Source organism: Saimiri boliviensis, chromosome 12, assembly GCF_048565385.1.
Source record: "Saimiri boliviensis isolate mSaiBol1 chromosome 12, mSaiBol1.pri, whole genome shotgun sequence".
In the NCBI taxonomy this organism is placed as follows: Eukaryota; Metazoa; Chordata; class Mammalia; order Primates; family Cebidae; genus Saimiri; species Saimiri boliviensis.
Window position 1 is genome coordinate 8,890,081 of NC_133460.1, and position 24,892 is coordinate 8,914,972.

Genomic DNA, 24,892 nt, shown 5'->3' on the forward strand with positions numbered 1-24,892 from the left:
AAATTCAAGTCCACTGGGGAGTCTCAGCCCAGTGACATGGGCTGCCATCTGTCCTCGAAGGTCAAAGCAGGCGAGAGCCAGAGGAAGAGTGGGCCAGCCTCAGTCAATGACACAGTGTCCAAAAAGGGAAGAGAAGCCGATGTCTTTCCTCTCACTCACCTCACACCTGCTTAGAGGTGCCCAGAGCCCCAGCCAAGGTGACAGGGCATATCTCCTGTGACTCGCGGCAGGAAGGTGCTGGCCATGGAGGCCCCATCACAGAGGCAAGGAGCCCCCAGGTGCAGAGGGTGTGGTGACTCAGGCTGCCGTGACCTGGGCATGTGTGGAGCTTCCCGCTCTGCGGGGAGCCTGACTGGAGGTCCAGCTGGTGGTGGCACACACTGGACCATCTTTCGGCAGCTATTTCTCGGGCGTGGCTGCCTCCTGTGGGTGTGCACATTTGTAATGTGCAGTGGGAGTCAGGATTGGGGAGCTGGGTCTGCGGCCCTGGCTGGGAGTCCAGCTGGGTGAGTTCAGTCAGCCTCGGGGAAGGATGCTCCAGGGCCAAGGGCACCACTCCAAATGGAGCCACGGTGCCGTGTCCCAGCAAAGGATGGACAGGTGGGCAAGTCCGCCCGGGCTTACGCAAATAAGTCCAGGGGGAACTCAGGCTAATGGCCAGAGCAGAGCATCTACCTCTTTCAGCAACATGACCTGCCACATCAGGGCCTGGGACAGGCCATGGGCTGCAGCAGCCTCTCCGAGGTCCCGACTCCAGGCCCCCCATCCACTCTTGGTCCAGGGTACATGTGGGCCAGATGACTGCAACTGCCCAGGCGTCGGGGGGTCTCCCAGGCATTGGCATGGAGACATGATGGGGTGTGGCTTCACAGTGGCCGACTGTGCCTGCAAGGGGAACGTGAACACGCAGCAGCTACACGCAGTGAGATGCAAAACAGGATTTATTGGGGGAACCACACAAGCAGAGAAGCATGGGCGACTGGGCTGTCCCAGCCTTGCAGTGGACGGCGGCGATGCGCCTGATGCCGGCACTCCCCCACAAGTACAGGGTGGGACGGAGGGACTCTCGTGGCTGAGGACAGGTCCTTGTTGGTAAGCAGGAAGCTCTGCAGTCCTGGTGGGGTCATCTTGCCCCTCTGGACTGTTCCCTCTGACTGGTGAAGATGCACTGTGTGAAGCTGCCCCACAGATGGGGGCGTGCCTCTGCTGTCACCTAAGCTTCAGACTTCAGTTGTACATGGGCCACCCAGGACCCCGCTGGCCTCAGCCAGGGCGTGTGTACCCGGCACGGGCCCCTGCCGACCTCTGGGCTGGCTCCAGTCTCGGGACGACACCTGCCGTCATGTTGTGGAGAGGTTTAAGTTGGGAGGCGCACAGACAGCAAAGCCTGGAGCGCGGAGCAAGGCATGTGCTTTGGCCAGCTCTGGTTGCCAGGGACAGCCGCACCCTGGCAGCAGGCAGCCAGACACCAGGAAAACCTACCCAGCACCTGTCCAGAAAAGACCGGTGTGGCCTGACCCAGCCTACGCGGCACAGCTCCGTTTGAAGCAGGCACTTCCACACGTGTGCGCAGGCTCTGAGACAGCGACATTCACTTTGCACCGTGCCGAGCAGACCAGGGCCTCGCCAGGCGGAAAGCCCGGGGAAGGTGGCATGCTCTGCAAAGCCAGGGGCGCTGGTAGCCAGACAGCAGGAGTGTCCACGTCCAGGCAGCTTCCTCATGTCTGCCGAAGCTCAGGAAAGCGCCACCACACTGCCCCCTGCACCCGAATCTGCAAGCACCGGCTCTGAGCACCATTCGCTGCCGACACAAGGACACCATCCAAGAATTCCTCCTGGGAAACCTCCTGAGGATATGTGAAGGCCAGCGATGCTTTGGAAGAATGAAAAGTTTCTGCCAAGCAAAACCGAAGTAGATGGGAAGCCTGCGTGGATGTGAAGCCGCCTCACTGGGCGGCACAGAGCTCCTCTGCATGTGTCACCTCACTGGGACTCGCCGGTCAGTCTGACATCTTTGATGTCCCTGATTACAAAGAGACACATGTTCATCACACACATCAAAACACGGTGGAGATAGGTAACACAGGAAGTACAGGATTCCTGGAATACTTTTACCTGGAGATACCACAGGCTAGATAATTCATTTTTGAGACAGAGTCTTGCTCTGTTGCCCAGGCTGGAGTACAGTGGCGTGATCTAAGCTCACTGCAACCTGGGCCTCCCTAGTTCAAGCCATTCTCCCACCTCAGCCTCTCTAGTAGCTGGGATGACAGGCATCCACCACCATGCCCAGCTAATTTTTTGTCCTGCCAGCTAGAACTTTTTTTTTTTTTTGAGACACAGTCTCGCTCTGTTGCCCAGGCTAGAGTGCAGTGGCATGATCTCAGCTTACTGCAACCTCTGCCTCCTGGGTTCAAGGGATTCTCTTGCCTCAGCCTTCTAAGTAGCTGGAATTAAAGACACATGTCACCATGCCCAGCTAATTTTTGTATTTTTAGTAGAGATGGGGTTTCACCATGTTGGCCAGGATGGTCTTGAACTCCTGACCTCAGGTGATCCACCCACCTCGGCCTCCCAAAGTGCTGGGATTACAGGTGTGAGCCACCTCGCTTGGCCAGCTAGATCATTTTTATACACACATCCATCCATATCGATTCCGTTACGAGGTTGCTTCATGAAACACACTTAGGGAATTCCCTGCTTCCTACACCAGCATGATCAGGGGAGGAACACCTAACACTTGCACAGAGCTTCAATTCCTGCCCTGGAAGTCACAGGGGCATCACAGCTGAGCCTTTTCAAGGTTCTTCATCAAGAAACACAAAGTTGTCCTTTAATTATTTTCTTTTCTGAGATACGGACTCACTCTGTCACCCATGCTTGAGCGCAGTAGTGCCATCACAGCTCACTGCAGCCTTGACCTTCTGGGTTAAAGTGATCCTTCCACCCCAGCCTCCCGAGTAGCTGGGAGCACAGGTGCATGCCACCACGCCTGACTCATGTTTTTCCTCAGTCACCTCTGCTAGCCTGCGCGCCGTGTCCTTGTGCTGCTCCGCTGCCCCACTCCTCCTCTGGTCAGAATGGAAGAAGAAATCGCCGTGCTCGTCACTGACAATGGCTCCGGCATGTGCAAAGCTGGCTTTGCTGGGGATGACGCCCCCGACCCGAGCCGTGTTTCCCTCCGTCATCAGGCGCCCCAGCACCAGGGCAGCGTGGTCGGCATGGGCCAGAAGGACTCCTACATGGGAGACGAGGCCTGGAGCAAGTGCGGCATCCTGACCCTGAAGTATCCTATTGAGCACAGCATCGTCACCAACTGGGACGGCACAGAGAAGATCTGGCACCACACCTTCTACGTGTGGCCCCAGAGGAGCACTCTATGCTGCTGACCGAGGCCCCCCTGAACCCCAAGGCCAACAGAGATAACCCAGATCGTGTCTGAGCCCTTCGACACCCCAGTCATGTACATGGCTATCCAGGTCATGCTGTCCCTGTACGCCTCTGGGTGCACCACTGGCATTCTCATAGACTCCGGAGATGGGGTCACCCACATGGTGCCTATCTACGAGGGCTACACCATCCTGCATCTGGACCTGGCTGGTGGGGACCTGACTGACTGCCTCACAAAGATCCTCACGGAGTGGGGCGCTGCAGCTTCACCACCACGGCTGAGCGGGCGAAGCTGTGCTGCCTCGCCCTGGACTTTGAGCAGGAGATGGCCACGGCTGTGTCCTCCTCCCTGGAGACGAGCTGCAAGCTGCCCAATGGCCGGGTCATCACCATCGGCAACAGGTGGTTCCGGTGTCAGGCGCTGTTCCAGCCTTCCCTCCTGGGCGTGGAATCTTGTGCATCCATGAGACCACCTTCACCTCCATCGTGAAGTGTAATGTGGACATCCACTAAGACCCGTATGCCAACAAGGTGCTGTCAGGCGGCACCACCACGCACGTGGGCATCACTGACAGGACGCAGGAGGATTACCGCCCTGGTGCCCAGCACCGGGAAGGTCAAGATCATCGCGCATCCCCCCAGAGCACAAGTACTCGGTGTGGATCGGTGGCTCCATCCTGGCCTCGCTGTCCACCTTGCAGCAGATGTGGATTAGAAAGCAGGAGTACGAGTCGGGCCCCTCCATCCACCGCAAATGCTTCCAAATGGACTGCAAGCAGATGTGTAGCATTTGCTGCATGGGTTAACTCCCAAGTATAAATTTGTGCCTGGCAAATGCATATACCTCCTGCTAGCCTCACGGAACTGGAAGCTTTTGAAAAGAAATTGTCCTCGAAGCTTGTATCTGATATCAGTTCTGGATTGTAGAACTTGTTGCTAATTTTGACCTTGTGTTCAAGTTACCGGTTCCCCTGGGAATTTGTTTAATACAAATCTTTGATTCAACCCTTAGTTCATGTGGCTTGGTCAGTTTGTGGCTAAGAGCATGCTTGTGGCAGACAAGCCTATGGCTTGGTGACTTGCGTGACCAGCAGTCTTCAATCTGTGCAGGGTATCCGCGTGTCAGGGCTGAGTGTTCTGGGATTGCTCTAGAGGCTGGCAAGGGCTCCCAGTCTGTCAGGTTGGAAAATCCAAGTCATAAGATCTGGTTTCCTTTCCTAGCTGAATGTTTTCCTGCCTGAATGCCATGGGCTGTTACTTGCTTTGAGGTGAAAGCGGTTTGCATTTACAGCTGTAAAAGTTTTCATCCTTTTAGGGTTTTTCTGTATGCAACTCAATTCTTTAAAGAGATGACAACAAATTTTGGTTTTCTACTGTGAAGTGAGAAGTTAGGCCCCAGCAACACCTCATTGCTTAAAGAAAAATAAAAGTGCTGGCCGGGCGCGGTGGCTCAAGCCTGTAATCCCAGCACTTTGGGAGGCCGAGGCGGGTGGATCATGAGGTCGAGAGATTGAGACCATTCTGGTCAACATGGTGAAACCCCGTCTCTACTAAAAATACAAAAAATTAGCTGGGCATCGTGGCACGTGCCTGTAATCCCAGCTACTCAGGAGGCTGAGGCAGGAGAATTGCCTGAACCCAGGAGGCGGAGGTTGCAGTGAGCCGAGATTGCGCCATTGCACTCCAGCCTGGGTAACAAGAGCAAAACTCCGTCTCAAAAAAAAAAAAAAAAAGAAAAGAAAAGAAAGAAAAAGAAAAGTGCTGCTGTAACTGGAAAAAGAAAGAAAAAAAATTTTTTTTTTTTGGTAGAGGTGGTGGGGGGAGGGTATCTCCCTGTGCTGTCAAAGGTGGTTTCGAACTCCTGAACTCATGTGATCAGGTTCTCCTTTAGTACTGTCAGGGATTTCTTTTTTTTTTTTTTTTTTTTTTTGAGACGGAGTTTCGCTCTTGTTACCCAGGCTGGAGTGCAATGGCGCAATCTCAGCTTACCGCAACCTCCGCCTCCTGGGTTCAGGCAATTCTCCTGCCTCAGCCTCCTGAGTAGCTGGGATTACAGGCGCGCGCCACCACGCCCAGCTAATTTTTTGTATTTTTAGTAGAGATGGGGTTTCACCATGTTGACCAGGATGGTCTCGATCTCTCGACCTCATGATCCACCAGCCTCGGCCTCCCAAAGTGCTGGGATTACAGGCTTGAGCCACCGTGCCCGGCCCTTCATTCCGTTTTATGGACAAATATCTCATTGTATGAATAGACTACGTTTCATTCATTGATGGACATTATGGGTTTTCAATTTGTGCCTGTAGGGACAATGATAAGCACATTTGTGTATATTTTTGTGTGGACCTGTTTCCAGTTCTCCTGGGTAGATACCTGTAAGAGGAATTGCTGGGTCACAGGGTAACTCTATGTTGAACATTAAGAACTCCCACAGTGTTTTCCAAAGTGGCTGCACCATTTTGCGTTGCCACCAAGAGTACGAGGGTTCCAGTTTCTCCACATTCTCACCAACACTTGTTCGGTCTTGTTAAATGCCATCCCAGCGGGTGTGAAGTGGTATCTCATAGTGGTCTTGATTTGTATTTTCCTGAAACTAATGATGTTGAGAGTCCTCAGTTATCCCTATTGGCCATTTTTCTCTCTTTCAATTAATTGCAGAAATTAAATCTTCTTTGGAAAACTGTTTATTCAGGTCCTCTGCCGATTTGTTAACTGGGCTGTCTTTTCATTGTTACAAGAATTCTGGGGGAGGCATGGTGGCTCACTGCTATAATTCCAGCACTTTGGGAGGCCAGGGCAGGTGGATCATGAGGTCAGGAGTTGAAGACCAGCCTGGCCAACATGGTGAAACCCCATCTCTACTAAAAATACAAAATTAGTTTGTTTGGTGGCACATGCCTGTAATCCCAGCTACTCAGGAGGCTGAGGCATGAGAATGAGGCGGAGGCTGCAGTGAGCAGGCACCACTGCAGTCCAGCCTGAGAGTCATCTAGAATCCATCTCAAACAAACAAAAAAAGGAAAACCAAAAAACAAAAACTATGTTCTGAATACAAGTTCCTTATCAGGTATATGATTTGCAAATAGTTTCTCTATTCTGTGGGTTGTCTTTTCATCTTTTTTTAAATCCCTCTTTTTATTTTGTTTAGTTATTTTCTTTTTCTTTTTTTTTTTTTTTTGAGACGGAGTTTCGCCCTTGTTACCCAGGCTGGAGTGCAATGGCGCGATCTCGGCTCACCGCAACCTCCGCCTCCTGGGCTCAGGCAATTCTCCTGCCTCAGCCTCCTGAGTAGCTGGGATTACAGGCACGTGCCACCATGCCCAGCTAATTTTTTGCACTTTTAGTAGAGACGGGGTTTCACCATGTTGACCAGGATGGTCTCGATCTCTCGACCTCGTGATCCACCCGCCTCGGCCTCCCAAAGTGCTGGGATTACACGCTTGAGCCACCGCGCCCGGCCATTTTTTTTTTTTTTTTTTTTAGATGGAGTCTTACTCAACTGCCCAGGCTGGAATACGATGGTTCGATCTTAGCTCACTGCAACCTCTGCCTCCTGAGCTCAAGCAATTGTCCCTGTCTCAGCCTCCCGAGTAGCTGGGATTACAGGCGCCCCCTGCCCTACACCCAGCTAATTTTTATATTTTTATTAGAGATGAGGTTTTGCCTTTTGACCAGGCTGGTCTTGAACTCCTGACCTCAGGTGATTGATCCACCTCAGCCACCCGAAGTACCGGGATTACAGGCGAGAGCCACCAAGCCTGGCCTGTTTACTTTCTTGATAGTGTTATTTGAGACACAAAGTTTTTAATTTTGATAAAGTCCAGTTTATTATTTGATTGTGTATAGTTTTGGCATGCTATCTAAAAACCTTTGTTGGCTGGGCGAGGTGGCTCACAACTGTAATTCCAGCACTGTAGTATGCTGAGGTGGGTGGATCACCTGAGGTCAGGAGTTCGAGACCAGTGTGGCCAATATGGTGAAACTGTCTCTACTAAAAATACAAAACAATTATTCAGGTGTGATGGTGCGTGCCTGCCTGTAATCCCACCTACTCAAGACGCTGAGGCGGGAGAATTGCTTGAGCCCTGGAGGCAGAGGTTGAGGTGAGCTGATATTACACCACTGCTCTCTAGCCTGGGTAACAGAGCAAGACTCTCTCAAAAAAAGAAAGCTGGCCAGGCACTGTGGCTCACACCTGTAATCCTAGCACTTTGGGAGGCAAAGGTGGGTGGATCACCTGTCAGTTCTAGATCAGCTTGGCGAATATGGTCAAACTCCATCTCTATTAAAAATACAAAAATTAGCTGGGTGTGGTGGCATGCTCCTGTAATCCCAGCTTCTTGGGAGGCTGAAGCAGGAGAATCGCTTGAACCCAGGAAGTTGAGGTTGCAGTGAGCCAAGATTGTGTCACTGCACTCCAGCCTGGGCAACAGAACGAGACTCTGTCTCAAAAAAAAAAAAAAAAAAAAAAAAAAAGAACTGTGTCTAATTCAAGGTTACAAAGATTTACCTTTTGAGTTTGTTTTGTTTTTGAGACGGGATTTTGATTTCTTGTAGCCCAGGCTGGAGTGCAATGGTGCCATCTCTGCTCACTGCAACTTCTGCCCCCTGGGTTCAAGTGATTCTCCTGCCTCAGCCTCCCAAGTAGCTGGGATTATTATCCTAAATAGCTGGGATTATAGGCATGCCCTATCATGCCCACTAATTTTTTTGTATTTTTAGTGGAGACGGAGTTTTACCATATTGGCCAGGCTGGTCTTCAACTCCTGACCTCAAGCGGTCCAGCTGCCACAGCTTCCCAAAGTGCTGTGATTACAGGCGTGATCCACCATGCCTGGCCTCCTTTTTGTGTTTTTAAAGAGGTTTAAAAGTAGCTGTTACCTTTAGGTCTATGACCCAGTTAGAGTTTAGTTTTTGTGTATGGTGTGATGAAGGGGTTCAATCTATCTTTTCATATGAAGAAATGTAGTTGTCCCAGCACCATTAGTGAAATTCCCCATTACACCGTCTTGGTATCTTTGTTGAAAACACCCTGTGCGTTTATTTCTGGACTCTCAGTTCTGAATCAGTATTTCCCCTTCTGCCAGTACTACACTGTTTTGATGACTATAGCTTTGTAATGAGTTTTGAAATTTAAAAGTGTGAGTCCTCCAGTTTTCCTTTTTTCAAGACAGAGTCTCCCTCTGTTGCTAGGCTGGAGTGCCATGGCACAATCTCGGCTCACTGCAGCCTCCACCTTCCAGGTTCAAGTGATCCTCCTCCCTCAGCCTCCCCAGTAGCTGGGACTTCTGGTGAACGCCACCACACTTGACTAATTTTTTGTCTTTTTTAGTAGAGATGGGGTTTCACCGTGTAGGCCAGGATGGTCTGGATCTCTTTTTTTTTTTTTTTTTTTGAGACGGAGTTTCGCTCTTGTTGCCCAGGCTGGAGTGCAATGGCGCGATCTCGGCTCACCGCAACCTCCGCCTCCTGGGTTCAGGCAATTCTCCTGCCTCAGCCTCCTGAGTAGCTGGGATTACAGGCACGCACCACCATGCCCAGCTAATTTTTAGTATTTTTAGTAGAGACGGGGTTTCACCATGTTGACCAGGATGGTCTCGATCTCTTGACCTCGTGATCCTCCTGCCTCGGCCTCCCAAAGTGCTGGGATTACAGGCGTGAGCCACCGCGCCCGGCCAAGTCCTCCAGTTTTGTTCTTTTTCAGGATTGTTTTGGCTATTCTCGGTTACTTGTTTTCATATAAATTTCAGGTCTTCCAATCAATCCGTGAACATGGACTATATTTCTGTTTACAGTCAGGTGCCACTTAATGACAGGAAAACATTCTGAGAAACGTCCTTAGACAATTTTGTTGTGTGAGCACCACCGTGTACTCACACAAACATAAATAACATGCTGTATGGTTTACAACCTGTTGCTCCTGGGTTACAGGCTTGTACAGCATGTGACTGTACTGAATACGGTGGGCAACTGGAATACAATGGTATTTCTGTATGTAGACATCTAAACATACTAAGGTACAGTATGTTTGGTATAAACCATAAAAAATGGTACACATATATAGGGCACGTAATATGAATTGAGCTTGCAGGGTGGGAAGTTGCTGTGGGTGAGTGGATGGGGAGGCGTAGAACATGACTGTACAGTACTATAGACTTAGCACACACCGCTGAATACTTAGCTACACCACACTTATTTATTTTTTGAGATGGAGTTTCGCTCTTGTCGCCTAGGCTGGAGGGCAATGGCACGATCTTGGCTCACTACAACCTCTGCCTCCTGAGTTCAAGCATTTCTCCCGCCTCAGCCTCCCAAGTTGCCAGAATTATAGGTGCCCACCACCATACCCAGCTAATTTTTGTTATTTTTAGTAGAAATGGGGTTTCTCCATGTTGGTCAGGCTGGTCTCAAATTCCTGACCTCAGGTGATTCACCTGCCTCAGCCTCTCAAAGTGCTGGACTGCATGTGGCCTAAATTATTATTTTACAGAGTCTTGCTCTGTCACCAGGCTGGAATACAGTGGCACTTTCTCAGCTCACTGCGACCTCCAATTCCCAGGCTCAAGCCATTCTCCTGCCTCAGCCTCCCAAGTAGCTGGGGCTACAGGTGTGCGCCACTATGCCCAGCTAATTTTTGTATTTTTAGTAGAGATGGGGTTTCACCCTGTTGGCCAAGATGGTCTTGATCTCTTGACCTCATGATCTTCCTGCCTTGGTCTCCCAAAGTGCTGGGATTACAGGCTTGAGTCACTGCACCTGGCAAAGTTTTCTTTAGTAATAAATTGATCTCAGCTTACTGTAACTTAATTTTTAAACTTTTTGCTGCTTTTGTAGTAACACTTGGTTTAAAATACAAATACACTGTAGAGCTATACACAAAAATTTTTAGAACCTTATTCTATAACCTTCTATTTTTAAGAATTTTAAAAAAATTTAGTTGGACTTTATTTTTTTTGATAGTTTTTGTTTTTTTGAGATGGAGTCTCTCAGGCTGGAGTGCAATGGCATGATCTCAGTGTACTGCAGCCTCAGCCTCCTGAGTAGGTAGGATTACAGGCACATGCCATCATGCCTGGCTAATTTTTGTATTTTTAGTAGTGGAGATGGGGTTTCACCATGTGGGCCAGGCTGGTCTCAAACTCGTGACCTTAAGTGATACGCCCATCTCAGCCTTCCAGAGTGCTGGGATTACAGGTGTAAGCCACTGTGCCTGGCCAAAGATTTTTTTTTTTTTGTTTAAAAACAAAGACAGACAGACACACACACACACATACACGCCTAGGCCTGCAAAGGGCCAGGGTCATCCATGTCACTGTCTTGCACCTCCACATGCTGTCCTGCTAGAAAGTCTTCAGAAGCAGTAACGCACTTGGAGGCGTCTTCTCCTATGATAACAATGCTTTCTTTTGGATATCTCCAAAAGGTCCTGAAGGACCTGTCTGAAGCCATTTTACAATTAACCTTTTTTTTTTTTTTTTTGAGGCAGAGTCTCACTCTGTTGCCCAGGCTGGAGTGCAATGCTGTCCTCTGGGCTCACTGCAACCCCCAGCTCCTGGGTTCAAGTGATTCTCGTGCCATAGCCTCCCAAGTAGCTGGAATTATAGGCACCTACTACCATGCCCGGCTAAATTTTGCAGTTAGTAGAGATGGGGTTTCACCATTTTTTCCAAGCTGATCTCGAACTCCTGACCTCTGGTGATCAGACTGCCTCAGCCTCCAGAAGGGCTGGGATTACAGGTGTGAGCCACCTCGCCTGGTCTACAGTTGACTTTTTAAATATATAGGAGTATATTCTAAAGTAATGATAAAAAGTATAGTAAATACATAAACTAGGAACATAGGTGTTTAATCTCATTATCAATATTACATACTATGTAGAATTATATGTGCTGTTTTTGAGACAGGTTCTCTCTCTGTCCCCAGACTGGCATGCAGCCGCATGATCACGGTGCACTGCAGCCTCATCCTGCCAGGCTCAGGTGACCCTTCCGTATCAGCCTCCCAGGCTCAGGGGACCCTTCCATATCAGCCTCCCAAGTAGCTGGGACTATAGGCATGCACCCCCACACACAGCTAATTTTTAAATTATTTGTAGAGATGGGATCTCACTATGTTGCCAAGGCTAGTTTTTTTTGTTTGTTTTTTGTTTTTTGTTTTTTGTTTTTGAGAGGAAGTCGCTCTTTCTTGCTCAGGCTGGAGTGCAGTGGTGTGATCTCAGCTCACTGCAACCTCCGCCTCCTGGGTTCAAGCAGTTCTCCTGCCTTAGCCTCCCCAGTAGCTGGGATTACAGGTGTGTGCCACCATGCCCATCTAATTTTGTATTAGTAGAGACAGGGTTTCACTCCACCCACCTCGGCATTCCAAAATTGCTGGGATTACAGGCGTGAGCTACCATGCCTGGTCTGTGCATTTTTTTTTTTTTTTTTTTTTTTTTTTTTTTTTTTTTTTGCTTGAGATGGGAGCCTTGCTCTGTCACCAGGCTGGAGTGCAGTGGTGTAATGTTGGCTTATTACAACTTCTGACTCACTGGTTCAAGTGATTCTCCTGCCTCAGCCTCCTGAGTAGATGAGATTATAGGTACATGCCACCATGCTCAGCTAATTTTGATATTTTTAGTAGAGATGGGGTTTCCCCGTGTTGGCCAGGATGGTCTCGATCTCATGACTATGTGATCTGCCCTCCTTGGCCTCCCAAAATACTGGGATTACAAGTGTGAACCACTGTGCCTGGTCTTATTTTTTATTTTCTGAGATGGAATCTCACTCTGTTGCTCAGGCTGGAGTGCAGTGGAGGGATCTCGCTCACTGCAGCCTCTGCCTCCTGGGTTCAAGCAGTTCTCCTGCCTCAGCCTCCCGAGTAGCTGAGATTACAGGCATGCACCACCATGCCCAACTAATTCTGATATTTTTAGTAGAGACAGGGTTTCATCGTGTTGGCCAGGATTTGATCTCCTGACCTCGTGATCTGCCCGCCTCAGCCTCCCAAAGTGCTGGGATTGCAGGCGTGAGCCACCGTGCCCGGCCCTGTGCTTTTATATGATTGGCAGCATGATAGGTTTGTTGACATCAGCATCACCACAGCGTCATAATGCACTGTGCTAGGATGGCAGTAACCAGCTATGGTCACTTGGTGACAAGAGTTTTCCAGCCCCGTTAGTCTTACAGAGGATCACTGTGCATGCGTTAGGTTGCTGACTGAAATGACATTATGCAGCTGGTGACTGTGTTTAGGTGTTCAATTATTCAAAGACTATTTTCTAGTATGTAGAGTATATGTTTTACATCTTTGTTAGATTTATTCCTTTTTATTTTGATGCCACTGGAAATAAATTTTAAAAGGAAAAATTCTATTTTTTTTTTGAGGTGGAATCTTTTTTTTTTTTTTTTTTTTTGAGACGGAGTTTCGCTCTTGTTACCCAGGCTGGAGTGCAATGGCGCGATCTCGGCTCACCGCAACCTCCGCCTCCTGGGTTCAAGCAATTCTCCTGCCTCAGCCTCCTGAGTAGCTGGGATTACAGGCAAGCGCCACCATGCCCAGCTAATGTTTTGTATTTTTAGTAGAGACGGGGTTTCACCATGTTGACCAGGATGGTCTTGATCTCTCGACCTCGTGATCCACCCGCCTCGGCCTCCCAAAGTGCTGGGATTACAGGCTTGAGCCACCGCGCCCGGCCACACAATTTTTTTTTTTTTTAAGACAGTTTTGCTGCTCTTGCCCAAGCTGGAGTACTCACTGCAACCTACGCCTCCTGGGTTTAAGCAGTTCTCCTGCCTCAGCCTCCAAATACCAAAGATTACAGGTGCCCACCGCCCACCACCACGCCTGGCTAATTTTTAAATTTTTAGTAGAAAGGGGGTTTCACCATGTTAACCAGGCTGGTTTGTTGCTTTTATCAGGAAAGGGTGTTGGAGTTTGCCAAATGTTGTGTGATCACATGGCTTCTGTCCTTTTCTCTAGTGATGTGGTGTGCAGGCATCCCCAGATCAGTTCTAGGTGTGGTGATTTCACCAGGAGTCACAGGACAGCCTGTCATTATACTCTTAAGATTTACTATGGTGGAAAGATGCGACGTAGAATTCTCGACAGGTAAAGGCAGGTGGGGTGAAGTCTGGAGGAAACCAGGTACAAGCTGCCAAAGTCCTGCCCGCCTGCAGTCATGCAGAATGCGCCTAATCCTCCAGCCACAAGCTGTGACATGTGCAGGGGTTTTATTGGGGGTTGGTCATGTAGGTACATTGTGCCTGGGTGACTCAATATGGTCACAGAAATTCCAGACTCAGAAGAAAAGCAAATGTTCAGCGAATCTCACATGATTTGTACAGAGAAGACTGAGCAGTTGTTACTTAGGAATACCACTGTATCCACGTAGGCGCGCTCCAGTAAAGTTACAGATGCCGGCTGTGTGCGGTACTCGTATCTGTAATCCCAGCACTTTAGGAGTCCAAGGTGGGTGGATTACTTGAGGTCAGGAGTTTGAAAGCAGCCTGGCCAACATGGTGAAACCCCGTCTTTACCAAAAATACAAAAAGTCAGCCATGTGTGGTGGTGGGCACCTGTAATCCCAGCTACTTGGGAGGCTGAGGTTGCAGTGAGCCAAGATCATGCCACTGCACTCCAGCCTGGCCGACAGAGTAAGACTCCATCTCAAAAAAAGTTCCTGGATGCCAGAGGTGAACCTTGCACACAGGCTGTTCTTAGGGCAGCATCTCAGGCCTGCTGTGTTAAGTCTGATCTGTACATATGGTGTATTACATGAATTGGTTTTGCATGTGAATGAATTCCTAGGAGAAATCTTGGTCGTGGTATATAATCCTTTTTTAGGTTGCTGGATTCTGTTTGCTAGTATCTTCTTGAAGATTTTGTATTCTATATTCCTAAGAAATACTGATCTGTAGTTTTCTCTTTGTGATTCCTTTGCTTGGTTTTGGTATCAGGGTGATACTGGTCTTATAGAATGAGCTGGGGCCAGGTGTCGTGGCTCATACCTATAATTGCAGCTCTTTGGGAGGCCAAGGCAGGTAGATTGCTTGAGACCAGCCTGGGCAACATGGCAAAACCTTGTCTCTACTAAAAATAGAAAAATTAGCCAGGCATGGTGGTGCGTGCCTGTAGTCCAGCTTCTCAGGAGGCCGAGGTTGCAGTGAGCTGAGATGATGCCACCACCCTCCAGCCTGAGTGTGAGAGGGAGACCCTGTCAGAATGAGGTCCATAGTAATGTCCCATCTTTCATTCCTGATTTTAATATTTTCAGTACTCGTTCAATTTTTTTGATCTTTAGCTAGAGCTAAATATTTCTCAGTTTTCTTGATCCTTTTACATTTCTTTCCTTCTGCTTTAGTTCTTTTTTCTAATTTTTGCTTTTTTTTCTTGTAGAGATGGGGTCTCACCCTGTTGCCCAGGCTAGTATGGAACTCCTGGGCTCAAGTGATCCTCCCATCTTGGCCACCCAAAGTGCTATGATTACAGTTGCAAGCCCCTGTGCCCAGCCCTATTTATTCATTCCGAGACGGGCTCTTGCTCTGTCACCCTGGCTGGCAGCGGTGGTGTAATCATGCCTCACTGCAGCCTCGACCTCCAGGTTCAAGCGCTACCACCAGCACATGCTACCATGTCTGGCTAAGTTTTTTTTTTTTGTTTTTTTTGTTTTTTTTTTTGAGACGGAGTTTCATTCTTGTTACCCAGGCTGGAGTGCAATGGCATGATCTCAGCTCACCACAACCTCCACCTCCTGGGTTCAGGCAATTCTCCTGCCTCAGCCTTCCGAGTAGCTGGGATTACAGGCACGCGCCACCATGCCCAGCTAGTTTTTTGTATTTTTAGTAGAGATGGGGTTTCACCATGTTGACCAGGATGGTCTTGATCTCTCGACCTCGTGATCCACCCGCCTCGGCCTCCCAAAGTGCTGGGATTACAGGCTTGAGCCACCGCGCCCGGCTCTGGCTAAGTTTTTGATTTTTTTGGTAGAGACGAGGTCTCACTATGTTGCCCAGGCTTCTTCCTTTTTAGTGTTTTAGATACAGATTTCTCTCCAAGCATGGCTTTCAGTGAAGCCCATAAGTTGTGTCTCCATTTTCATTTATTTCAAAGTATTTTATAATTATCTTCTTTGGCTCATTGTTTTAAATTACAGACAGGGTCATGCTCTGTTGCCACAACTGGTTTCAAACTCCGGGGCTCGAGTGATCCTCCTGCCTCTGCCTCCCAGAGTGCTGAGGTTATAGGCGTGAGCCACTGTGCCCAGCCTGACTCACTGGTTTCTTATACATTTCTTTTTGATTTTTTTTTTTTTTTTGGTCATTCGCCTGGAGTGCAGTGACATTATCTTAGCTCACGGCAACGTCTGCCTCCTTAGTAGCTGGGATTACAGGCATGTGCCATCACACCTGGCTAATTTTTGTATTTTTAGTAGAGACGGGGTTTCACTATGTTGGCCAGGCTGGTCTCGAACTGCCAATCTCAAGTAGGTATGAGCCACTTCGCCCAGCCCTAAAAGGACTGAAATCATACAAAGCATGTTCTTTAACCACAATGGGATATTAGAAATCAACCACAAGGCCGGGCAAGGTGGCTCATACTTGTAATCCCAGAACTTTGGGAGGCTGAGGTGGGCAGATCATTTGAGGTCAAGAGTTTGAGACCAGCCTGGCCAACATGATGATAGCCCGTTTCCACTAAGAATATAAAAATTAGCCGGGCGCGGTGGCTCAAGCCTGTAATCCCAGCACTTTGGGAGGCCGAGGCGGGCGGATCACAAGGTCGAGAGATCGAGACCAACCTGGTCAACATGCTGAAACCCTGTCTCTACTAAAAATACAAAAAATTAGCTGGGCATGGTGGTGCATGCCTGTAATCCCAGCTACTCAGGAGGCTGAGGCAGGAGAATTGCCTGAACCCAGGAGGCAGAGGTTGCGGTGAGCCGAGATCGCGCCATTGCACTCCAGCCTGGGTAACAAGAGCGAAACTCCGTCTCAAAAAAAAAAAAAAAAATTAGCTGGGTGTGGTAGCACACGCCTGTAATTCCAGCTATTGGGGAGGCTGTGGCAGGAGAATCACTTGAACCTGGGAGATGGAGGTTGCAGTGAGCTTAGATCAAGCCAGTGTACTTCAGCCTGAGCAACAAAGACTCCATGACCCAAAAAAAAAAAAAAGGCACCTTGCCTTAGGGCCTGGCTGTGATTGACCCTGGAGAGCATTCCACATATCTTGATATCTTGAGAACTTGAATTCTGCTGCTGGCAGCTGCCCTCTCGATCTCTCTCTGGGTTACTCACTTTGGGGGATGATGGCTGCCATGTGAAAGACACTCAAGCTGCCCCCAGGAGGGTTCCCTGTGGTGAGAAGCAGCTCTACCCGCCCACAGCCATGAGGCAGTAGATACTCCAGGTGGCTGCCACCCCGGCTCACAGCTTCTATTCGTCCCAGCCTAGCCATTCCTAGCATGTTGACCCACAAAAGCTGAGACGGCATCATTAGATAACCAGTACAATTACCCAGAAAGCGGCTGGCCTTCAGGAGAACATGACTTGAAGCACAGTTGAACTTGGATCTTTTCTGAGAAAAAAAAAAAAAATGAAAACATGAATTAAGGCCATGAAGTTAAAGACAACCAGGTGAAGGGTGCTGGGAATTCAACATGTCAAGCTGCCTGACCCTGGAAACATAAGCTATTTGAGATCTTAAGAGTCAGTCTTCAGCTGCTGTCATAGAAAGTAATGGGAGTCAACTAGACATCAAAGACAGGAGGCCAGGCCCCCAGCACAGCTTCTTGTTTAAACCCAGTAGTGGCTTTCTCAGCCAGGCACAGTGGCTCACGCCTGTAATCCCAGCACTTTGGGAGGCTGAGGCAGGAAGATCACCTGAGGTCAGGAGTTCAAGACCAGCCTGACCAACATGGAGAAACCTCATCTCTACTAAAAGTACAAAATTAGCTGGGTGTGGTGGCGCATGCCTGTAATCCCAGTGACTGGAGAGGCTGAGGCTGGAGAATCACTTGAGCCTGGGATTCGGAGAGTGTGGTGAGCCGAGCTCACGCCATTGTTCTCCAGCTTAGATGAGAGGGAACTCCATCTCAAAAAATAAAAATAGAAAATAGTGGCTTTCTCAAATCCTTTTTTCAAAAAAATTTTTTGTACAGATAGGGTCTTATTCTGTCACACAGGCTGGATGGCAGTGGTACGATCATGGCTCACTGCAGCCTCTACCTCCTGGGCTCAAGTGATCCTCCCCCTCAGCCTCCTGAGGAGCTGCAGCCACAAGCATGTGCCACCACACCCAGCTGATTTTAGAAATGTTTAATTGTGGGGCCAGGCGTGGTGGCTCACACCTGTAATCCCAGCACTTTGGGAGGCCAAGGCGGGTGGATCACGAGGTCAAGAGATCGAGGCCATCCTGGTCAACATGGTAAAACCCCGTCTCTACTAAAAATACAAAAAATTAGCTGGGCATGGTGGCGTGCACCTGTAATCCCAGCTACTCAGGAGGCTGAGGCAGGAGAATTGCCTGAACCCAGGAGGCGGAGGTTGCGGTGAGCCGAGATCGCGCCATGGCACTCCAGCCTGGGTAACAAGAGTGAAACTCCGTCTCAAAAAAAAAAAATTTTTTTTAAATTGTGTTTTAGAGACAAGGTTTCACTACGTTGGCCAGGCTGGCCTCAAACTCCTGGGCTGAAGCGATCCTTGTGCCTTGGCCTCCCAAAGTGCTGGGATTACAGGGGTGACCCACTGTGCCTGGCCAGCTGAATTTGTTGTTCTGAGACAGTCTTACTCTGTGGTCAGGCTGCAGTGGCACCGTGTCGTACTTCGGCCTGAGTGACACCCTCCACCTCTGCCTCCCGAGCAGCTGGGATTACAGGTGTGAGCCACACCTGGCTGGCACAGATTTTCAATAAAATTCTTATAAATGTGTAATTTGTATGTGCACACAAGCACAGTCTCCTCCATGGGTGCTGGGCCTGGGGCATCAGTTCTGAGGGGTAGGAGAAGAAGATGCCCCCTGTCGGTACCTGGGTCCTCCTGCTGTGCTGTGCTGGGGAGCCGTTCCCGCTGCCTCAAGGCCTCCAGGCCCACCAGGTCGGGCTGGTGGCAGTGGCTGCGCATGACCATGACCCGGTCGCCCTGGGTGATGGCGCGGCTTCGGCAGCCCAGCCGAGCCTGGTCCCGGCACATCCAGTACACCTTCTCCCCGGCTGCCTTCTCCTTCCTGTAAAGGAAGGACTCGTGCACCAGGAACCTGCCCCCGAGAGAAGTCCTCAGGAACTCCAGGGGCTGGAGGGGTTCTGAAAGAGAAAGTGACGCTGTGAGTGGGGCCTGGGTGTCAGGGTTGGGGGTCTACTTCATGCCCCGAGCCGGCCCCGTAGGGGTCCCTGCCCTCCTCCCCTCTGCCTGCTCCTCCAGCCCCAACTCCCATACTGGCTATCTCTTTCCAGGGACTCGGGGGATGCCTGGGCAGGTGGCCTGGCAGCCGCTGGACCCTGAATGCTCCTGGAGGCCTATCCTGACCCCTCAGACCCATCCCCCAGCACAGGGACTGGGCACCAAGGCCTCCTGGCTCCCTGTCCACATACCCCTCAGCCAGTGGATTTGGACTCTTTTAACAATTGTACTGAAAGGTCACATGATGTTGTGGCGGCCAGAGAGAATCCTGTGAGACTGGAAGCAGTGGGGGTGGCACGGGGGTAGACAAAGGGTGTCCAGGGTCCACCCTGTGGCCCCTCAGTAGATACGAAGCACTATCTACAGCTGCTGATGCCACTCCCGGCCGCCACCCCCAGCTGCCACCCTCTTCCTCTAGAGAGCTGAGTGGGTTTCTACCCCGACAGCAAGTCGCAGCAGAGGGCCAGCAGCAGGAGTTTACGGCCCAGGCTGCTGGACCACCGTGTATAACACACACACCATGTCCCACAGCCAGCGTGTCACGCACAGGTTCCTGGAGACCAGGGTTACCGAGCCTGCCTGTACCTGGGCCGTCCCAGTGTGCCAGATTGGGGAAGTGCTCCCGCTGCCGCAGGGCCTCAAGGCCGCCCAGGTCTGGCGGGTGGCAGTGCCTGCGCATGACCATGACCCGCCGGCCCTGGGTGATGGCGCGGCTGCGGCAGCCCATGCGCGCCTGGTCGCGGCAGGTCCAGTACACCTTCTCCCCGGCCGCCTTCTCCCGCCGGTAGAGGAAGGACTCGTACACCAGGAAGCTGCCCCCCAGTGGCGTCTTTAGGAACTCAGGGCCTCCTGTTGAGAAATGGGAGAGGCAGTGAGGGCAGGCGAGGGAGGAGCAGAGGACACCAGCTCTCAGAGCAGAGATCAGCAGGGCAGGTGGTGACCCCACGACCACACCCCCTCCTCACAGTGAGGTGGCCCCGCAGCCCAAGCCACAGATGCCACCATCCCCCCCAGCTCTGCTGGGGTCCCCCTCCGGGGGCTGGGGACTGGTTAGTGAGGCCCCACCGCACGACGCTTGCAGGGAGACTGTGTGCTGTGCCACACTTGCCCGGCGCCCGCCCTGGTTAGCACGAAGGGTGTGCTGTGCCTCGTTGCTCAGAGGAATGACCCAGAGCCTTCGGGGACAAAGCAGCTCAGGATCTGGATAGGGCTGAGAGGGGTTGCCCCTGAGAGCCAGGCAGGTGGAGATGTGACCCAAGGGCTGTGGGCAGGAAGCAAGGGAGCAGGGCCCACTGTCCTGGATGTGGTGAGGGCAGGACCCTGGGGGTTGGCTGTGCCTTGCCCAGAGGATGCCCTTCCCTCTGTGCAGGGACAGGGGCCACAGAGGCGAGGAGGCAGGCTGGGGTGTCTGGGGAACATCACGTACTAGTGAGAGCAGGGGATGAGGGTGGGTAGCACGCCCTAGAGGAGGAGGGGACAGAGGGTGGGAGGCATCTGGCTGTGGAACCACCCTCAAGAGGGATGGAGAGGGCTGGGCAGGGGCGACACAGAGCAGGAAGACTTGGAAGGGGGAGGACCCTGCAGGGCACAGCAGCACAGGAGTCTGGGGACAGAGCCCGCCAGAAGGAAGGCAGGGATCCCAGACACACTTCACCCCCTTCCACATGTGAGGAAAACATCCAGCAGGGGGCTGGGTGTGTTGGCTCAGCCTGTAATCCCAGCACTCTGGGAGGCCAAGGTGGGTGGATCACTTGAGGTTGGGAGTTCAAGACCAGCCTGACCAACATGGAGAAACCCCATCTCTACTAAAAATACAAAATTAGCTAGGTGTGGTGGCACATGCCTGTAATCCCAGCTACTTGGGAGGCTGAGACAGGAGAATCACTTGAATCTGGGAGGCTGGGGTTGAAGTGAGATTGTGCCACTGCACTCCAGCCTAGGCAACAGAGTGAGACCTGTCTCAAAAAATTAAATTGGCCGGGCGCGGTGGCTCAAGCCTGTAATCCCAGCACTTTGGGAGGCCGAGGCGGGTGGCTCACAAGGTCAAGAGATCGAGACCATCCTGGTCAACATGGTGACACCCCATCTCTATTAAAAATACAAAAAATTAGCTGGGCATGGTGGCTCATGCCTGTAATCCTAGCTACTCAGGAGGCTGAAGCAGGAGAATTGCCTGAACCCAGGAGGCGGAGGTTGCGGTGAGCCGAGATGGCACCATTGCACTCCAGCCTGGGTAACAAGAGCGAAACTCCGTCTCAAAAAAAAAAAAAAAATATGATTTGAAAAAAAAGTGAAGTATCAGACGGTACTGCAAAAATGACCTCTCAGGCCAGGCAGGGTGGCTCATACCTGTAATCCTAGCACCCTGGGAGGCAGGTAGATCACCTGAGGTCAGGAGTTTGAGACCAGCCTGGCTAACATGGTGAAACCTGTTTCTATCTATTTATTTAGAGACGCGGTTTCACCATGGCCAGGATGGTCTTGATCTCTTGACTTCGTGATCTGCCCACCTCGGCCTCCCAAAGTGCTGGGATTACGGGCATGAGCCACTGCATTTGGCCTCGAAACCCTGTTTCTACTAAAAATACTAAAAATTAGCTGGGTGCGGTGGTGGGTGCCTGCAATCCGAGCTACTCGAGAGGCTGAGGCAGGAGTATCGCTTAAACTTGAGGTGGAGGTTTCAGTGAGCCCAGATCTCATTATTGCACTTCCAGCCTGAGGAACGAGTGAAACTCCTTCTCAAAAAAAAAAAAAAAACCACACACACACACACACACACACACTAGACACTGTGTGTGTGGGGGGGTCAGGGCCAACTGCATGGATGAAGATGGAGACAGTCATGACTCACGGGCCAGCCTTTCCGGACATTAATGTGTGCCTATGGAACTGCTGGCCCCAAGGAGAAGCTGCGTGCATGTCAATATCACCTCCTCAAACCTTAGGACAGGCTCACACCGTAGCAACACGAGGCTGACCGTGTGCAGTCACTGGCCTCTATTAACACCATGAACTCTTTAACAGGAGGAGGAGGGCAGGGAGGTCTAGATCTGCTGTGGCTACTGTGGGGCAGGTTGGCCAGAAGGGTGAGGCTGGGCAGGAAGGTGGGATCCCACCATTGAAAGCAGAACCAGGAGGGCCGAAGAGGCCAGGCCATGGGTCCTTCTGGGATGTTCAAAGAAGGGAACAGGACATTTGCCAGCAGGATGTGCAGGGTTGAGGGGGAAGGGCAGCATGGGCTCCTGCCTGCTTCCCGGGGCCCAGCTCCCCGCCCATCCCCAGGTACCTGGCCTCCCCAGCTGCGCCGTGTTGGGGCGTTTCTCCCGCTGCCTCAGGGCCTCCAGACCCCCCAGGTCGGGCGGGTGGCAGTGGCCACGCATCACAGTCACCCGCCGGCCCTGGGTGATGGCGCGGCTCCGGCAGCCCATGCGCGCCTGGTCCCGGCAGGTCCAGTACACCTTCTCCCCGGCCGCCTTCTCTCGCCGGTAGAGGAAGGACTCGTATACCAGGAAGCTGCCCCCCAGGGGCGTCTTCAGGAACTCAGGGCCTCCTGGGGAGATTGGGGAGGCCATCAGGGGAGGAGGCAGGGGCTGGGCAGGCCTGATTCCACCCACTTCCCTCCCTGGACCTCTGGAAGCCAGAGTCAAGGCAGGGCCCGCGAGCCCCAATGGGAGGAGGCTCACCAGGGTCTGCGTCCATGCCCTGGTCCGCGTCTGGGGATACTTCGGGGGCTTGGGGCTGGGTTGGCAGCTCCTGGTCCTCGAGCTTTGCTCGCTTTCTGGGCCGGGGCCTGGTCAGAGTCAGGGGACCAGGGCCCCTGCGGTAGAGCAGACTGTCCACGCCTCGAAGCAACGTGTCCACTTGGCTCCCAGGGCCATCCTGCCCAGCCTGAAGCGTCTCCACGGCCTTCTCCTGCTGCCGCCGGGCCTCCAGACCCTCCACGTCGGGCGGGTGGCAGTGGCCACGCATCACGGTCACCCGCTGTCCCTGGGTGATGGCGCGGCTCCGGCAGCTGTACAGCGCGTGGTCGCGGCAGGTCCAGTACACCTTGTCCCCGACGGCCTTCTCCCGCTTGTAGAGGAATGACTCATGCACCAGGAAGCTGCCCCCATAGCACGTCCTCAGGAACTCGAGGGGCCGGGCCTGTCCTGGAGGAGGGACTCATGGGGTCACAGCCCCCAGGGGTGGGGAGGAACCCAGGATGGGGCAGCCACTGCAGACTCTCGGGGCTCACACAAGCCTTTCTCCTTTATGGCTGAAATTTTCTCTGGCCTCTGGAGCCAGATGTGCCAGAGCCCCCAAGCCCACTCCCACTGAAACCCCACCACCCAGCAACCCAGTAGGGGTCTCATTCCTTTCCTAGTGGTCAGTGAGGTCGTCCCAGGGCATGGCTGTTACGTGCTGCGTCAAGGTCACACTTGGAGGGCCAACCCGGACTTGGACTCGGGGGCCTCTGCTCTCTGTCACTCCTGCTCATGTAATTTTTTAGGATTTAAAATTTTTTTTCTTTTTTGCTCTGGCTGGGTGTGGTGGCTCACAGCTGTAATCCCAGCACTTTGGGAGGCCAAAGCAGGGGGATCATGAGGTCAGGAGTTTGAGAGCAGTTTGGCCAATATAGTGAAACCCCATCCCTACTAAAAACACAAAAATTAGCTGGGCATGGTGGCAGGCACCTGTAGTTCCAGCTACTTGGGAGGCCAAGGCAGGAGAATTGCTTGAACCCAGGAGGTGGAGGCTGTGGTGAACTGAGATCATGCCACTGCACTCCAGCCCGGGCAACAGAGCAAGACTCCATCTCAAAAATATTTTTTGAAGTATCCATGTTTGAATACTACATGTTATAATACACTCAAATGGCTCCAAAAGATCACAGTGAAAAATAAGTCTCCCTCTTCCTCGCCTCTCCCTTCCCGCCCCAGGCACACCAGGGCACTGGCCTCAGCAAATCCTTAAAGCCGTGTCCGGAAGTCCCTGGCCTCCTTGAACTCAAGCCCACCTCCTAGTTACTGGTCATAGAACACCCAGAACTCCCATCTGCCACTTGCCAAGCCCCAAATGTACAATTTAAACAATCCAGGTTATCATAGCAGGCTTAAGATAAAGCACCTGAAACTCAATAAATTAAGCCCATGTTCTTTATTTTTTTTTTTGAGATGGAGTTTCGCTCTTGTTACCCAGGCTGGAGTGCAATGGCACGATCTCAGCTCACTGCAATCTCTGCCTCCTGAGTTCAAGCAATTCTCCTACCTCAGCCTCCCGAGTAGTTAGGACTACAGGCGTGCGTCACCATGCCCAGCTAATTTTTTGTATTTTTAGTAGAGACGGGGTTTCACCATGTTGACCAGGATGGTCTCGATCTCTTGACCTCGTGATCCACCTGCCTCGGCCCCCGCAAAGTGCTGGGATTATAGGTGTGAGCCACCGCGCCTGGCCATGAAGCCCATTTTCTAAGGCTACAGAGCTACCATCAGGCAAGGCTGGGATTTCAATCTAGAACCCAAAACCCAAGACTGTCCCACTAGGTGTCTTTCCTGAACTTAATGGACAGCAGACTCGCCTGGGGAACCAGACACAATTCTGATCTGAGTCACGGTCTCACTCTTGTCTAGGCTGGAGTGCACTGGCACGACCCCCACTCCCTACAGCCTCAATCTCCACGGCTTAAGTGATCCACCCACCTCAGTCTCCTAAGTGGCTGGGACCACAGGCACACATCACAACACCTGACTGAATTTTTGTAAATGTGAAGTCTCACTACATTGCCCAGGCTGGTCTTGAACTCCTAGGCTCAACTGATCCTCCTGCCCCAACCTCCCAAAGTGCTAGGATTATAGGCATGAGCCACTGTGCCCAGTCCACATTTACATATGCACACTTTTTTCTATGAGACCAAATCTTGCTCTGTTGCCCAGGCTGGAGTGCAGTGGCACAATCATGGCACACTGCAACCTCCACCTCCCGGGTCCAAGGGATCCTCCTGCCTCAGCCTCCAGAGTCACTGGGATTACAGGCATCTGCCACCACACCTGGCTAGTGTTTCTATCTTTAGTAGAAACAGGGTTTTACCATGTTTCTCAGGCAGGTCTTGAACTCCTGACCTCAGGTGATCCACCCACTTTGGCCTCCCAAAG

The 24,892-nt window shown here is 51.5% G+C and overlaps 2 protein-coding genes and 1 pseudogene across 7 annotated transcripts in view; 1 reads left to right on the forward strand and 2 right to left on the reverse strand.

The window, feature by feature from the left end:
• Positions 1-923: 923 nt before the first annotated feature.
• Positions 924-24,892, reverse strand: part of FLYWCH1 (FLYWCH-type zinc finger 1) — a 45,907-nt gene continuing 21,938 nt past the window's right edge. For 5 of the 6 annotated variants that reach the window (XM_074381713.1, XM_074381710.1, XM_074381712.1 and 2 more), the window contains 6 exons: positions 22,445-22,909; positions 22,048-22,311; positions 19,347-19,610; positions 18,392-18,664; positions 16,881-16,941; positions 924-2,023 (listed from right to left, as the gene is read on the reverse strand). In XM_074381713.1, coding sequence (XP_074237814.1) covers positions 1,984-2,023; positions 16,881-16,941; positions 18,392-18,664; positions 19,347-19,610; positions 22,048-22,311; positions 22,445-22,909 — 1,367 coding nt within the window. In that variant the 3' untranslated portion in view covers positions 924-1,983. Of the gene's footprint in view, positions 2,024-4,425; positions 4,564-16,880; positions 16,942-18,391; positions 18,665-19,346; positions 19,611-22,047; positions 22,312-22,444; positions 22,910-24,892 lie in introns of those variants that run through there. The other variant, XM_074381714.1, reaches the window with a different exon arrangement.
• Positions 3,081-4,196, forward strand: LOC141580534 (actin, cytoplasmic 2-like; annotated as a pseudogene).
• LOC141580679 (protein GVQW1-like) lies at positions 16,953-17,990 on the reverse strand (the record flags this gene model as incomplete). The annotated part of the gene is made up of 2 exons (XM_074383164.1): positions 16,953-17,338; positions 17,848-17,990. Coding segments are annotated over 2 exons (372 nt in total), but the record flags the coding sequence as incomplete, so codon positions are not given.